The sequence below is a fragment of the Crotalus tigris genome, unplaced genomic scaffold, assembly GCF_016545835.1.
Source record: "Crotalus tigris isolate CLP2741 ecotype Arizona unplaced genomic scaffold, ASM1654583v1 scf7180000018824.943158, whole genome shotgun sequence".
NCBI lineage: Eukaryota > Metazoa > Chordata > Lepidosauria > Squamata > Viperidae > Crotalus > Crotalus tigris.
In genome coordinates this window covers 342,239-358,161 of record NW_024097214.1, presented here as the reverse complement: position 1 = coordinate 358,161, position 15,923 = coordinate 342,239, and the positions used below count along the sequence as shown (strand labels likewise).

General features: G+C 36.8%; 1 protein-coding gene across 1 annotated transcript; it reads left to right on the top strand.

Annotated features, from left to right (window-relative positions):
- Positions 1-1,059: 1,059 nt before the first annotated feature.
- On the top strand, positions 1,060-15,345 carry MSL2 (MSL complex subunit 2). Its single transcript, XM_039356349.1, has 2 exons — positions 1,060-3,396; positions 11,961-15,345. The coding sequence occupies exons 1-2, from the start codon at positions 3,252-3,254 to the stop codon at positions 13,538-13,540; spliced, it is 1,725 nt and encodes a 574-aa protein (XP_039212283.1). The 5' UTR covers positions 1,060-3,251; the 3' UTR covers positions 13,541-15,345.
- The last annotated feature ends 578 nt before the right edge of the window (positions 15,346-15,923 follow it).

The following is a 15,923-nucleotide window of genomic DNA, read 5'->3' as shown; positions in this document are numbered from 1 at the left end:
AATTATGTTGCTGACCGAGGATAATGAATTTTTAAAAAATAATTTTAAGATGTCCTTTTCAATGGGTACAACAGAATAGCATAGTGTTTAATAACAAAAGTTGGAAGAGAAATTTAACTGTTCTAAAATGTTTTAAAAATATGAAAAAATAGTCTTAAAGTATACATTTTCAAAGGTAGACATTATAAAAACCATACAAAATGAAGACCAAAATAGTAGGTTTTATTAACTAGGACAACAATAGTGATGTATGTCAAGAGGTCATATAGCAAAATGATGCTAAGGCATAAAAAAGGACTTTGCAGAATCACTACAAGTGAACACATATCACTAAACAGAAAATATTATTAACTTTTTTTATTTTTTATATTAGTGGATTTATAAGACACCCCCCCCAACTCAATATGACTGGACAGTGTACAAGAAAGAAGCTTTAACCAGAAAACAACCACGTAATCTTAAAACAGGCACAAATAAATATGAATATGAAATTCAGAATATAAATAGCGACCATAATAAAAACAGCTAAAAGGAGACTCCACTAAAGTGGTCCCAAATACTTGGTTGAAAAGCAAAGTGTTAATGGCTATCCTAAAGATGAGCAGAGTTGGAGAAAATTGTAAAGAATGCTCTAACACCGGAAGTTTTTAAGAAGAGACTGGACAGCCATTTGTCTGAAATGGTGTAGGGTTCCTGCCTGAGCAGGGGGTTGGACTCGATGATCTCCAAGGTCCCTTCCAACTTTATGATGATGATGATGATGATGATGGATCATCGCACAGTCAGCCAAATGTTCAGACTGGATTTGGCATTTTGTCTACCTATCGAGTCCTAACCCAGGACCTGGGATAGGCAGATGTGGATGTTTAACGGTATTACAGGTATCGTCGCAGGATGGAAGCAGTTCCTAGTAAGGCCGTCTTTTGCAATTGACTAATAGCGAATTTGTCAATGCCAATGGTGTTCAAGTGGTGCTCCAGTTGTTTTGGGATTGCACCCAAAGAGCCTATTACTATTGGTACTACCCTTGCTTGCTTTTGCCAGTCTTTCTATTTCTATTTGTAGATCTTTGTATTTTGTTATCTTCTCCAGTTCTTTCTCGTCTATTCTGCCGTCTCCAGGCACTGCCACATCCACTATCCAGACTTTTTGTCTTTCTTCTTATTATTATTATTAACAGAGGCAGCCACCGAAAAGGCACACTTCCCATGTCCCATAAGGTGACAAGATCTAAAAGAGGGAACTTTGAGCATGATTTCCTTTTGGGAGTGAGTGGGGCAGGCAGATATTCTTGGGAAAAAGTGGTCCCACAACTAACCAGATCCTATGCCTTGTATATTTTTAAAGGTGATAACAGAACAACCTGTTATGCAAATATGTATTATTTATTTATTTTTATCCCACCTTTATTTAATTTTAAAAGTAACTCAAGATAGCAAACATACATAATATTCCTTCCTCCTTCAAGCCTGAGAGGTGGGTTGGGCTAAGAGAGTGACTGGCTCAAAGTCACCCAGTCAGCTTTCGTGCCTAGACTGAGACTAGAATTCAGACATTCCTGTTTCCTAAGCTATCACCTCAACCACTACACCAAACTCATCCAACCAAATTATATTTTAGCCTACCAATATGTTGTGCAAACCAGCCTCTGTGGATTTTTCATTACATTAGGTGCAAAAAAGAGGTGAAACAAACAGAAAAGCAATGGGTGAAGATATGCCCCCGCTCACTCCATTAGCAATAGCTGCAAGATCCAGTTTAGATTTCCCCCCTTGTGTTAAAATCTAAGCACCTTTGTTTGCAAAGGAGGCTGGGTTTAGCCAAGATTGGTTCTAATAACAGCCCTAGATTTTTTCAGTGATTTATACAGTTGCCAGACTCAAGATTAACATGTTAGTTGTTTTATGGAAATGAAGCCATAATAACATATCTTTTCAGATTTTATTGCATTTGTTCTTGTAACTTGGTTTAATTTTATCTTGAGCTACTTTGGACACATATCAGAATTTCCAGACAAAATGCACTGACATTGAAGTTATGCAGGATCTAGATGTTTGGATGTTGTACACTGACCTAGAATTTATTCCTTTGAAGAGTGATAATCAGATTATTAGAATTGATCTGTGTGTTTCAATATAAATTTCAGGTACTTTGCATAATGAACATTGTGCAGAGGAGGACAACTGTCTATGGGAAGTACATACATTTAATTCATTTTATATTCTTTTTCTCCCTGTATGTAATTTACGGAAACTCATAGACAGTGCTGTGGTCGACTGCATCTTAAATTAAGCTGTTTTCGGCAATATTTGGTGGTAAATAGTTCCTGGGATCAACACAGGAATGCATCAATTCCTCCATATTGAGGCAAGGGCACTCTATCTATGTTCAAAGAGATATTATCATGCACTCAAACCTTCCATCCTAATAAGCAAGATACAAATTGAAGCCGTAGTTCTGGATATCAGACAAGTACCAGCCTTTTGAGGATCTTTTGCTGGAGCGAATCGGAGAACGAGGCGGCCTCTCTTATTTTTCCGAATAGCGGAGCAAACCTCAGCGGAGGCCCAGAGAGGGCGCAACCCAAGACGGAACCCCACCCTGCTTGCTCTCACGGCGGCCGTAGTGTTCAAGAGGACGCGGAGGGGGTGGGTGCGATGAGGTAGAGAATGGCCGCGCATGCGCAGTACTGAACCTAAGCGGCCGCGGTGATGGCTGCGCAGTGACGGTTGGAGCTAACGGTTGCTATTGACATTGGAGCTGGGCGTGTGGTGGATGGCTCTTGCGCGGAGGGCGGCTAGGAGCGACAAAGCCGTTAGCTCTGCGGAAGAGACGCAGGGAATCCGTGGTAATATGGACGCGCTGAAACTCTAGGCGGAGCAGCTTCCCCCGCCCCTATCAGAGCCGGGCCCAGGCCGTCGCCCTGCGCCGGGCTCGCGGATCCTGCCACCGCCCCCCGATGCGGGGCCTCCCCTCCGCCTGAGGCGCCCGGGGAGGGCGAGGGAGCAAGGCCGGCATGGCCGGCCGCCTGGAATAATCCGTGGACGGCCGCCGCTGGTAGCAAGGAAGAGCTGCGGCGGTGGCAGTGGCGGGGGCGGGGGGAGCAAGCAAGTGGAGAAAAGCAGGCCCGGCCCTGGCTGTGACGGCGCGTCGATGCGGGGCTAGGAGCGCAGCCGCCCCTCGGCTTGCCCTGCCTGGGCGCGGAGCCGCGCTTTCTTCTCAGCCCGGAGCCGTTGGCCTCAGCGTCTGCGATGAACCCGGTGAATGCTACAGCCTTGTACATCTCCGCCAGTCGCCTGGTACTCAGCTACGGCCCCGGGGAAGATCCGCAGTGCCTGGCCGAGATCGGCAAGCTGCTGCCCTACTTCCGGCAGTCGCTCTCCTGCTGCGTGTGCGGTGAGTGAGGCGCTTTCTATTGTTCTGGGCCGCGGGCGAGCCGGCACTCTCCTTCGCCCTCCCTCCCTCCTTGTCTCCGTCAGTCCGTCTGTCTAGTTCGCTCTCGCCTCCCCTGTTACACCCACTGAAATGGGCAGGGAGCAATGCCGCCTTCTTTTAGGGCGATCCTCGTCAGCCGAGAGACGCCTGCCCTCAGTCCTGTAGGGAGTTTTGAAAGTTGCCCTCTCTTTTGTCGGTTTTTAGAAATTGCTTCGCAACTAAACAGCTTTCCCTTTGAGAAGATTTTGTAAATGGAAACTGGTCTGGATTTTCACGATATAATAAAACAAAACTACATGCTAACATTTTTGTGCTAGGCAAACTCAGCCCGTGTACTTATAGTGTGTTTCGTGTTAATTCCTAAAAATAGGTTAATCGAATAAATTGTGGTTAACTTATGTATGGATATATATGTGCGAATACATCCATTACTTACAAACCAAGCAAAGATTTGAGCAACAATTTAAAAATATACAACTGAAATATTATTTAAGTTCTTCGGTATAAATGGTTTCTGAAATCATTCAGACTAGGTAACCTTTTCATAAACCTTCAAAATTGGGCTGTATGCTTAATTTAAAGACTTTTTTTGCTGTTCTACAAGAGAACTTAAACGTTGATGCATTTTTGATGTCTTCCTTGCATTTGTAACATAACGTACGTATCTTAATTACAAATAAATATGTTGTATGTGACTTCTATGTATGATGTTAAATCTAGAATATGAAGTAGAACAACAGATTAGGAACCCTAATGTTCAGAAAATTATTTCAACTTTGTAACAATCTATATTGAATTGTAAGTGGCAGGTATCTAACTTCAAACAGAAAGAGTGATATAAATGAGTAAATCAGAGTTTAAGCCCTGGTACTTAATTTTATACATTGAAAGATGTTTAATGTTGTATGACTTTGGTTTTTTTTTTCCTGTATACTGCCCAGATTCACATTGTTTGAATTACAGCCCTATATAAATTCATTAAATATTCGTGGTAATTTGAGTATGAGGTTTTGTTCATAGTAGATGTTTTCATTCATTTAAAATGCAGATTATTTGCACTATCACTAAAAATATTTATGTAAACTTCAACGTCAAGACCTTTGTGCTGTCAGTATCGCAACTTTATGAAGAGTCTGTGATATTAGTACATTGCTTCTAAGCCATGTGTAGAGTAACACTTCATAATTTTTGTGAAATAGATGTGAATCCACACTGCCTCCCCCAACCCATATGATATTTTTTAGGTGTTATAAGGTTTTGTGCCTCTTTAGCATAATTCAAGAATTAAAATATTATGGCCAGTCATATCTTATATGAGAACCAGTTTGCTATGTTGGTTAAAGTCTGGCAGAGTTCTAGTGCAGTGGTTCTCAACCTTTCTAATGCCCCATAATACAGTTCCCCATGTTGTGGTGACCCCCAAGTGGGTGTGGCCACCAATAAGAGGGAGTAGGACAGCTAGGGAAAAGGGAACAAAATGGTGGACAGCATGGTTTGGCGACCCCCATGAAATGGTCGTTCGACCCCAAATGGGGTCCCGACCCACAGGTTGAGAACCACTGTTCTAGTGCTTCCTAAGCACAAGTTCATCAGGATGGCCTTGGGCCAGTCTTTCTCTCTCTGATTCCTAGGCAGAAAGCAGTGGCAAATCATATCCAAAAATGTTTCCAAGAGAACTGTAGGGGCTTTTCCAGCAAGTCACCAGGAGTTAAGACTAACTTGAAGGCATTTCTGTATTTCCTTTATTTGTTGCTGTAAACTGCTTGAAATCCCTGTGATTGGACAGTAAACAAATCTTAGTTACAATAATATAAAACTGAACATTCTAGATGTTACTTATAAGGAATTTTATGTAAGTGAATATAATAATATTAGGACATAATACATAGTGTAAAAAAGAATAAGGTCATCCTAGTACTTAGATAGCAAAAGAAAAGAAAACTTCCACAGACATTTTAGAGTATTGAGACTGTTATAAAGATTGCAGAATGTAAACATGAAATTCTATTGAACAGTGAAAAGTTGTAACATTTTCTTTAATTTACGTTAATGTGTCATTTTGTGTCATGGCTATTACATTTTAAAATTAGCAATATTGAATTAATTATTGAAGTAAAATGCAAAATAACTTGCTTTCAGGTTGAACTCAAAGTGGTGGTAATGACTTATGAAGCTGTACATTGTAAGGGGCCAGATTATTTGAGAGACCACCTCTCCCCTCTTACATCTAGTTATCCAATTGAGGCTGGAAAAAGAGCCTTTATTATTGCAGTTCCTATGGTTTGAAACAACATTTTCCCCCCACACACAAATTATACAGGTAGTCCTCAACTTACAACAGTTCATTTAGTGACCATTCAACGTTACAATGGCATTAAAAATGATTTATGACTGTTTTTCACACTTGCAGCCATTGCAACATCCCCATGATCACATGATCAAAATTCAGATGCTTGGCAACTGACTCATATTTATGACAGTTGCAGTGTTCCCAGGTCATGTGATCACTTTTTGTGACCTTCAGACAATAAAAGTCAATGAGGAAGCCAGATTCACTTAACTATGTTGCTAACTTAATAGCAATGTCATTGTAAAATGGGACAAAACTTTTTGCTTAGCAACAGAAATTTTGGCTCAATTGTGGTTGTAAGTTGAAGGCTACCTATAGTGGCCCTGACCCTGCTTGCCTTTCAGAAGGCTCTCAGAACATACTTTGTCATACTGACAGGAGATCCAATGGTGATAGAATGGAGCCTCTTTGCTGATTGTATTGTCAATCATTGTATGGATTGTATTCTATTACAAATAACGTTTTAATTGGTTTTTAGAAGGTTTATCTGGGTTGTTTATTTCTAATATATTCTGTTTTTATGAGTCACGTATTTGAGATGGTCAGCTATATAAACTGAATGAATGAATAAATAATGTAAATTCTCCATTGCTTTTTATATATATTGGATTTTCAATTTCTATCACCTTTTTGAATTCCTGTTTTTAAAAGAAATATCAGTTATGTTGAAAGAGACAATTTAACTTTTATTTTGCTTTTTTTAAAAAACAACAACAACCACCAGCAACCCTTTCATTTGAGTGTCACAGCCATTTTTTACTATAGAAGTGCCTCATAGCAGCTTGGCATCTCTGATAGAGATCCTTAGTTTTGCTTAGTCCTGATTTTCCCCAATCTCTCTTGTAATAGAATAATATAAGATTCCCCTTTAAAATCAGTTATAAATGAAACAAACCATCACTTTTAGCAGATCTGTAGTAAGCAGATTGCTAATATAGTGGATAAAATTTCCATTTGGGCATTACCTCAAAATAAAGTCTGTTGTATGTGAAATAATCCAGATGGTTTGTATAAATTGTCTTCTGTTATTTGCATCAATTTTTTATTATTTGTATAATTGATGCAAATACCTACATTTTGGACTGCATTAATATTTACTTACACTCCATCTCCCTGAATGGCCATTAAGCTGAGATTTACTGTATAAAAAATAATTGTTCATTTGCTTTTCTTTTTTTTTTTTAGTGCCCATAATTGTTTTTGAGGTTGGTTTGTGGATCAACGTATTCTGCAAACCTGGACAATTTAAGAAACTCTGATTATACAAAATGTTAGCCCATTTTTTTAAACACAGTCAATATACCACTTTAGCTCTAACAGGTGTCTCTATTCATAGAATGTCCTTGAACCTTAAGCAGATGTGATAGTAAAAGGGCAAGAAAAGTCTTGTATATAAAGGTAGCTTTTGAGTTAGCAAGCTAACCAAAATCCTAATGTGCTTATTTTTGACAGTTACTGACATTCTTTTCTTATAACCTTATATAGAAAGCAGATTTTAGAAAGCAGCATCTTTCATTCTAGAAGTCAAACTCTTACTGTCTTCTTAGAACAATTTTTATTTGCATATAATTGCATTCTTGCATATTAGCCCATATAAACTTCAATTTGAGGTCATGAGTTTTCTGATCAATGTAAGGCACGGGTGTCAAACTCGATCACATCACATGATGAATCATGGCGTATTGCCATGTTTTTTGCATTTACGGAGCTGGGGTGGGTGTGACCTGCACATGACACATCCGGCGCCAGTTTGACACCCCCTGATGTAAGGTCTTCAGCCTACTGTAAAGTCAGTAGAGTTCAATGCTTTGGTTAAATTATTTGCAGTGATGGTTAGAGCCTTCTATTTTATGATTCTTAGAAAAAAAGTTAAGATGTAAAGACTGTATTGCACAATACTTTTACAAAAAAACCTTCAATGTATTTTTTGATTTCTGTAAGTATAACTGCTCAAGCTCAATTTAGATCTTAGATTTTATATTCTTGACAAGCTGAGGAATTTCTAGGGAGCTTATTGCATTGAACACAGTAGCATTTAGAATTGTGTTAGTGTTAATGACCCAAAACATTGTTATTTCATCAGCTCAGATTCATACTCACGCTTCAGTCAGTCTGTGTTGCTTGTTTGTTGCTTGCTTCTGCCACAACAGTTCTGCACTCCAGCTCTTCTTCTTCTCCAACTTTTTTCTGCTGCTCCCAACAATTGAGGACAGATTTCTTAATAAAAATAAGAGAAAATATAAAGTAAATATTGCTTAAATTCATGCATTAGCAAATATTCTTGATACTTTTAAAAGTTTGCCTTAGAATTTATATCAATTGTAATTTTAGTTGCCTCTTTAGGAAAAGTGTAAATGTTTCTTTTTGAATTCAGGGAGAAGGGGAAAAAGGTGAATCTCCTTTATTAAATATTGAGATTGTTTAATTTAAAGAGGGAAGATTGTAATATTTCAATATTCTGGTTATAATAAAATTTCATAGCTCAAAAAGAGGCTTTACTGTGGCACTACCATCCTTCCTATTCTTTTGATCTCCCACCTGATAGTAACAAAGAAGGTGTTAGTCATATATAGTATCATTATGGTTTCATATGTTGAATATATTATTGCTGCTACTGATTTTACCTCAAAGGTTCTGCTATTTTCATTTGATTTTATATATTATATGTTTATTCTATAAAATATCCAAAGAATTGTGGCTAATAATTATATGGGTATGCATGTTCATCTTCCTTGTTCATTTCTTGGCAATACTTACACAACAACTGAATTAAATGAGAAAAAATTAAGTGTTGCAGTACTGTTGATTCTGACTAATACAGGATTTAGACTAAAGCCTATACTTTGAGTTGGGCTAGTAGTGGTTACTGTGGTCTATATTTGTGTTGTCATTTCTTGTTTTTTTTTAGGGTTTTTATGCTGATTTTAGCTATTAGCCACTGAGAATTCTGAATTTGAGATGTGCAGCCTTTGAATTGAAATAAATAAACAAGCAAATAAATTATATTTTATTTGAGCAGAATCTGTGGGGGAAAAGACCAATACCAGCAGTATGAACTGCTAATGGCTGTGTACCTTACTAAGGCCAGGTTGGTCATGCCACTCTAGTTTATTTTGGGGAAGAAAAACTGCCATTCTTGTATTGCTGTAGCTCCGCTTTGTAAAGGATCGAAGGAAGAAGCTACTCTGTTAGTGCTCGTTTTTTATATTAAATTGTGCATATGCAAGGCTGTTCTACAGGTAGTCCTCGACTTACAACAGTTCATTTAGTGACCATTCAAAGTTACAACGGCACTGAAAAATGTGACTTATGACCATTTTTCACACTTATGACCATTGCAGCATCCCCATGGCCACGTGATTTACATTCGAATGCTTGACAACTGATTCATATTTATGACGGTTGCAGTGTCCCGGAGTCATGTGATCACCTTTTGTGATCAATGGGGAAACCAGATTCAGTTAACAACAGTTAACAATTTAACAATTGCAGTGATTCACTTAACAAATGCGGCAAGAAAAGTTGTAAAATGGGGCAAAACTCACAACAAATTTCTCACTTAGCAACATAAATTCTGGGCTCAATTGTGGTCATACATCGAGGACTCCCTGTAGTTTATTACTGTTGTGAGAAGCAGTTGTTCAGTCTAATGTTCTTCATAGGATTGTGAAGGAAAATGAGAGCAGGAGAGCTGCACAGGTAGTCCTTGACTTACAATCATAAAAGGATTAATTTAGATTAGATAAGCATAAGGATTAATAAGAATTATGGTTGTAAATTGAGTCATGTGACTGATTTGGTTTTACAGCAGTCATAAAGCAAACCCATTATTTGCAATGGGTGTTTTTTTGCCAGAAATTGGAAATAAGCACTGATTTCTGGCAAAAAATCTAAATTAATCATGTGCCCTCGGGATGCTGCAAACAACTGTAAATGCAGTCCAGTTGCCAAGTGCCCAAAATGCAATCATGTGACTGGGGGGCAGACACCAGAACTTCAAATCTAGGTCATAAGTACCTTTTTGGGGTATATTGTAATTTCAAATGGTCACTAAGCAACTGGTTATTAAGCAAGGACTAATATGCCTCCTTAAGCTCATAAATGAAAATTGGAATATACTGTAAATCTAATAAATTATTCATAAACAGATAACAGATAAATACTCTAATGAATATGTAATGATTGAATAAAGGATATATTGGTGTGCTTCTCTAAACTCATCTATTTTTATTAATAATACTCAGTATTTTAATAACAGTTTACACTGAATAAAATCTAAAAGGAGAGGCTATTACACTGCAAGTTATTAAATCAAAAAGCTCATAAAGTTCCTTTGGTACCTAAGATGCATGGAAATATGGATGCAGTTGGAGCTTAACCTTTATAAACTCAAGAATGACATTTGTTAACTGTCCAACTTGAGTTATAAATCAGCAATATTATTAATCAAAATTCAAATTTGTACAGCTGCCCATCTAAAGCAACTCTGGGCGTTGTACAACAATTAAACAAACAACAGATAATAAATATAAAAATAAATATTATAAAAACAATATAAAAACCCTGGGGAGAGAAATGATAAGAATGTCCACCTCAACAATCCAGCTATGTAAGAATGTCTCTAGTTCTCTGGGAGTCCCAGGCCTGATAACATAACCAGGTTTTGTGGGACTGCTGAAACATCCAAAGGGATGGAACTAATCTGATTTCAGCAGGAAGCAATAGTTCCTTATGTCCTCCTCTGATAAGTCTAAAAACCAATACAAATATTTTCATTCTTTACCAGGTTATGAATCTATAACTTCAGAGCACAACTTTAAGAAAAATGCCTTAGTAATTACCAATTTTGTGTAATGAGGAAGGGAGAGAGCATTAACAAATATAATATATCCTTAGTGTAGGGGAAAATTTCTACACACCAATAGAAAGATGGATTATCTATTACATGAAATGTTTAATTGCAATCACTGCAGATAGAGGTGGCACACTCTTTTTTTACTAAATCCAAGGGAGTAATTACCTTTTCACATTGGCATATCACATGTTGGAAAACTTTGTCACTGGGGCATTATTCAGAGGATCCACATGAAGTTCTAATAATGTTCAGTGGTAAAAATATGCAAGAATTTAGAACAAGCAAAAGTTCTTACTTGCTAACTTTAAAAATATGTTAAAGCTTTTCTCTAAGATCTAACTAAATGTTGTATTTACATGAGGTTTCCCTATGGATAATCAGAAGACTTCCTACCAATAGCTGTTAAAAACTGTGGGTAGAACATGTTTACATTTTAAGTGAAGCTACTGACTATTGCTCATCATTTCTCTTATTATTAGTTGCCTTTTGAGTAGGGTCAATGAAACATGTTCTCTGCGAGATAAGTGAGATAACAATAATTTATTCCCCCGCTATTTTCAGCATTGGGGATTCTCTGTGTCCAAAATGGGCATAGATAATGGCTCAGTAGTTAAGTAGTATGTGCAATGCATAGCCAGTTTCTCTGTTTCTGCTTTATACTTTATATCGGAAGTATTGGAAGGCTCCGTAGGAATATTAATATTTTAAATATATGTGTGCACATGCATAGCCACCCTTCCACACATATATACAATTTGGCCATCTTTTAAATGTTATAGTATAGAATACATACTTTTGCTCTCTTGGTGGTTAGTGTTTATTGACAAATGTTTTGCTTCTGTTTCTTTGATCAAATTTGTGTATTCTTCCCAATTCCTTATAATTAGAAATATTATAAATGATGTCTTCAAAATTCATACTTCACTAAAACGGAATTATGTCACATGCCTATTTAGTATTTATTTATTAAACTTAATATAAGATTTTAATCATTTTTTAAAAAAGTTTAAACTAAGGTTTATATCACATAATTAATCAGAAAACTTATTGGGAGAGTCTTGTATCATTCAATCTAGAACAATCAAATGTCATTATGGAACTGTAGAAATTCTTGTATCTTGCTCTAATATTGAAAATACTGGAGCATTGACAATGAAGTTGAAAGTATGTGCTGTCATAGGTTGATGATACGCCAAATGTTGCTATTAGCTTGATCAGCTAAAACATACAGCAGTGGCATTACACAGACTTTCTAGTTGTTGAAAAACAATTTTTAAATTACTCTTGAGTTTTTATAATCTCCTTTTTTTTTCCTTTTAGGAAATCTGCTACAAGATCCAATTGCACCCACCAACTCTACATGTCAACATTATGTCTGCAAAACCTGTAAAGGCAAGAAGATGATGATGAAACCATCATGTAGTTGGTGCAAAGACTATGAGCAGTTTGAAGAAAATAAACAGTTAAGCATTCTGGTGAACTGTTATAAAAAACTATGTGAGTACATAACACAAACGCCATTAGGACGAGATATTAAGCAAGCTGTTGACAGTTCCCCAGATCTTTTGACTTTGCTTAAAGATGGCACCCCACTCAGTGTTGACACAGAAAAAGCATCTGATGAAGCCTTGGCAATGTGTTTGATCCGTTCCCCTTCACCTTCAACTTCAGAGTATGCTAATGAGCCTCCAACAAGTTGTTCTATACCTGAAAGCACCTATGACTGTGATGTAAAAGGCTCCACTGTTAATGGTCTGCCCAGTTGTAATGGGCTCTCAGTAGATAAACTTGGAGTAAATATTCCATCTCCCGAACATGCAAATACAGTCAGTATATGTAATCCTGGACAATACATAAAAACTGAAGATATTTCTAGCAGTCTTCAGCCTATGTGTGACATAGTTTCCCCTGGTGACTTGTGTGCAACCGGCATTGATATTCATGGTTTCAGTGAAGACATCAAACCTGGTGACCCTCTTTTACTTAGTGTTGAGGAAGTGCTACGGAGTTTGGACTCCAATGCAGGAGTATGTAGCCCTAATCTACAGCACAGCTTGGAAAGCAATTTAACAAATGGCCCATTTTTGCAGCTTTCTCCCCCACCAACTAGCCACAATGTGTATATATCAATGGATGCTTCACCTCATGGGATTTCATGTACAGCTGCAACACCTAAGGTAGCAAAATTAAACAGAAAGCGATCACGATCAGAAAGTGACAGTGAAAAGCTTCAGCATATTCCAATTTCTAGCATTCTTTGTGGCCCAACATTGGGGGCCTCAGCTCCAGTAATGATGAAGCAGGAATCAAAGATGTCTTTGCAGTCAATAGCAGCTGTACCTAATGGAGGTACTGCTCCTAAAATAGGTAAAACTGTACTACTATCAAATAAAAGCATGAAAAAAAATACAGACCATACCACCAAGAAATCTCATCCAAAATCTAAATCAGGAATGCTAAAAAAGTCAAAAGAAAAAAATCCTAGCAGTCATGTTGTGCCAGGAAGTCCAACAAAAACTGTGTACAAAAAGGCACAAGAGAAAAAGGGGTGCAAGTGTGGCCGAGCTACACAAAATCCAAGTGTTCTTACGTGTCGTGGCCAGCGCTGCCCTTGCTACTCAAATCGCAAAGCCTGTTTAGACTGCATATGTCGTGGCTGCCAAAATTCATATATGGCTAATGGGGAAAAGAAATTGGAGGCATTTGCAGTGCCAGAAAAAGCTTTGGAGCAGACTAGGCTTACTTTGGGCATTAATGTGACCAGCATTGCGGTGCGCAATGCCAGCACAAGTACCAGTGTAATTAATATGACAGGGTCACCGGTAACGACATTTTTAGCTGCCAGTACAAACGATGATAAGATCTTGGATGAAGCTATGGACATGAGATACGACTGCTGAGTCTTTCTTTCTCCCCTCGTTTGGTAAGGGGACTGCTACAATTTGAAGGCAGCTATGGTTCTCTTTAACTTGCCGTAGCTCCTGCATATAGATCACTTGTATCAAGTGTTTTCATTGCTATGTTGTGTGTTAGTGTCAGGGAAATAGTTTGCTGGTAATTGCGGAATTATCCCAAAACAGTCTTTAGTTCTTACAACATCTCATAGTTTGAGATCAAATCCTAATGTAAATGATTTTTAATACAGAACTACTTTTTTGGCATATACTGACCTTGTTGTACCAATTCATGCTTTGTGCTTAATCAGAAATTGATTTAATATACTGAAATTATTTCTAGTCAGTCCATCACAGTTGTGCTAATACATGATGTATCCACGTTCAGTATCATCATTGCAAGAAAAATGACATGCTAAACTAATAAAAACTTCAACAGCCAATCTTGTAATACCACATTATTTGTGGATAGGGAAGTTAATAATTCAGCACCTAAACTTTGTTCAGAAATAAAAGATATTACTATAATTGTCCAGCTACTGTATGCTGACCTGAAACCAAGAAATGATCATACTGGACTTTAGCTTCAGTTGATATCACTCAAGACGTTCAAAAGCTTGATCATCTTTTGGAAAAGAAAAAGTTGTTCCTGTTTTTTAATTTCACACTTTTTTTTACAGATTGATGTCATTAATCTGTGTCATGCTATGTCATAAACTTAACATTCATCATTGGATATTTTTGCTGAGTTCATTATGAAATAGATACTGTATTTTTTTAACTCTGTTATGCTAGTTGGCTAAAAAATAAAAATGGTTTAAGTCTTATGCCAAAGTTATTGAGACATCATTATATTTTAGATTTTAAAATCTGACAGCTATTAGCACATTCTTGCAGTTTAAGGCATATAACACTGTCAAAACATAGTTTTCACTTGAAATTACCGTATCTGTTCCAAGATTAGATTAAATCCTACAATGCAAGAGTAGAATGTGTCAAGAATGGAGGTTTTCTTAATTGATATCCTTAAAGAGCTGATATAAAACCTGCTGATTAAGTATGATTTTGAAATTAATTCTAAGTTATACCATTGGAAAAGTCAATCCACATTGAAAATATGTTAATTCGTATCAATTTTACAAATTACGATTGGTGTTTAATACTTCTTTATTTTATTTTGCATAAAGTATGGGCTGACTAGAACAGAAAATATTGGGTTGTATCCAATTAAACCTCTTCCTTACAACCCTATGGAGGGAGGAAAGACTGTCGGACAGGAAATGTCCTATTGTACAAGTCAAAGGTTTCTTTTGCAACACTGGATTTTGCCCTTTTTGTTATCTTGTTTTATAGAGGACTATGTTCTGATTTACAGCAATATTTCAGCAGCTGTTATAAAAAGACATTATACCATAGATTCTTAAACTCCTTTATGTTTGCCATCTAATTGTTAACTGATTAATATTGCTAATGAACTGTAACATTAGATTTGGCACAAAGCATGTACAATGATGGTTACTAGGTCTAAAAATAAGACAAAAGTTTTGGATACTGGTTGGGTGATGTCTCCTTTTTCTTCTATAGTGTACCAAGTGTCATTTTATGTCAATGTGAGCAAATAATTATTTTGTTGACTTCCAGATTTGTTTCCCCCCCCCTGTCTTTTCTGTGGGTGGGGCAGGGTGTGGGGGGAGGGTTAAAGCCATAGGAAGAAGAATGTGATGTAAGTGTTCAGTATGTTTTTTTGTTTCTGTTTTGCAAGAAGAGTTGAAAAATATTTTTGATAATGAGAGTAAATGGTGGAAAATGCTCTTTAGTATTCCTGTCTTTTTTTGCAGCTAACCTCTTGAATTTTACATTTAACTTGGTAATTTAATGTGTCCTATTAAAATATATCAGTTGAATATGAATATGATTTTTATGCGGACCAAATGGGATGTCCCATTTTTGAATCTTAACTTTCTAAAGCAAAACTTTTTTTTTTTCAGCATCTTAAGAAGGCTAATCAAAGCAGAAGTCTTGAAATTTATCCTAACATACATGGTGCAATGGAAAGCTAATAGAAGTAGTCATTAAACTTTTTCTTTCTTTCTAAACGTTTCTGATAGTTCAGTTATGAAATTCTACTGTGTAATAAATACGCCTGTTCTCCATATTTTGGTATTTTTCAGACATTGAATAGCATTTTGTTAGCTGATTATTTCAATATTCCTTGGAATTGTTTATTTGTTATTCTGTATCTTTGACAGTTAATTCAAGTTTGTTTTAATGATACAAGTTTTCTTCTTCACTGCCATAGAAGCTGAGGTAATAAATGTCAGTCCTAAAACTGAATTTTGTAAAACAATGTAAAATATTTAGTGCTCAGAATACTTTTTTAAAGATATCA

Coding starts and splice junctions, on each gene's coding strand:
- MSL2 (XM_039356349.1), top strand. CDS start 3,252: ATGAACCCGGTGAATGCTACAGCCTTGTACATCTCCGCCAGTCGCCTG. Junction 3,397..11,960: donor GCTCTCCTGCTGCGTGTGCG/GTGAGTGAGGCG, acceptor TTTTCCTTTTAG/GAAATCTGCTACAAGATCCA.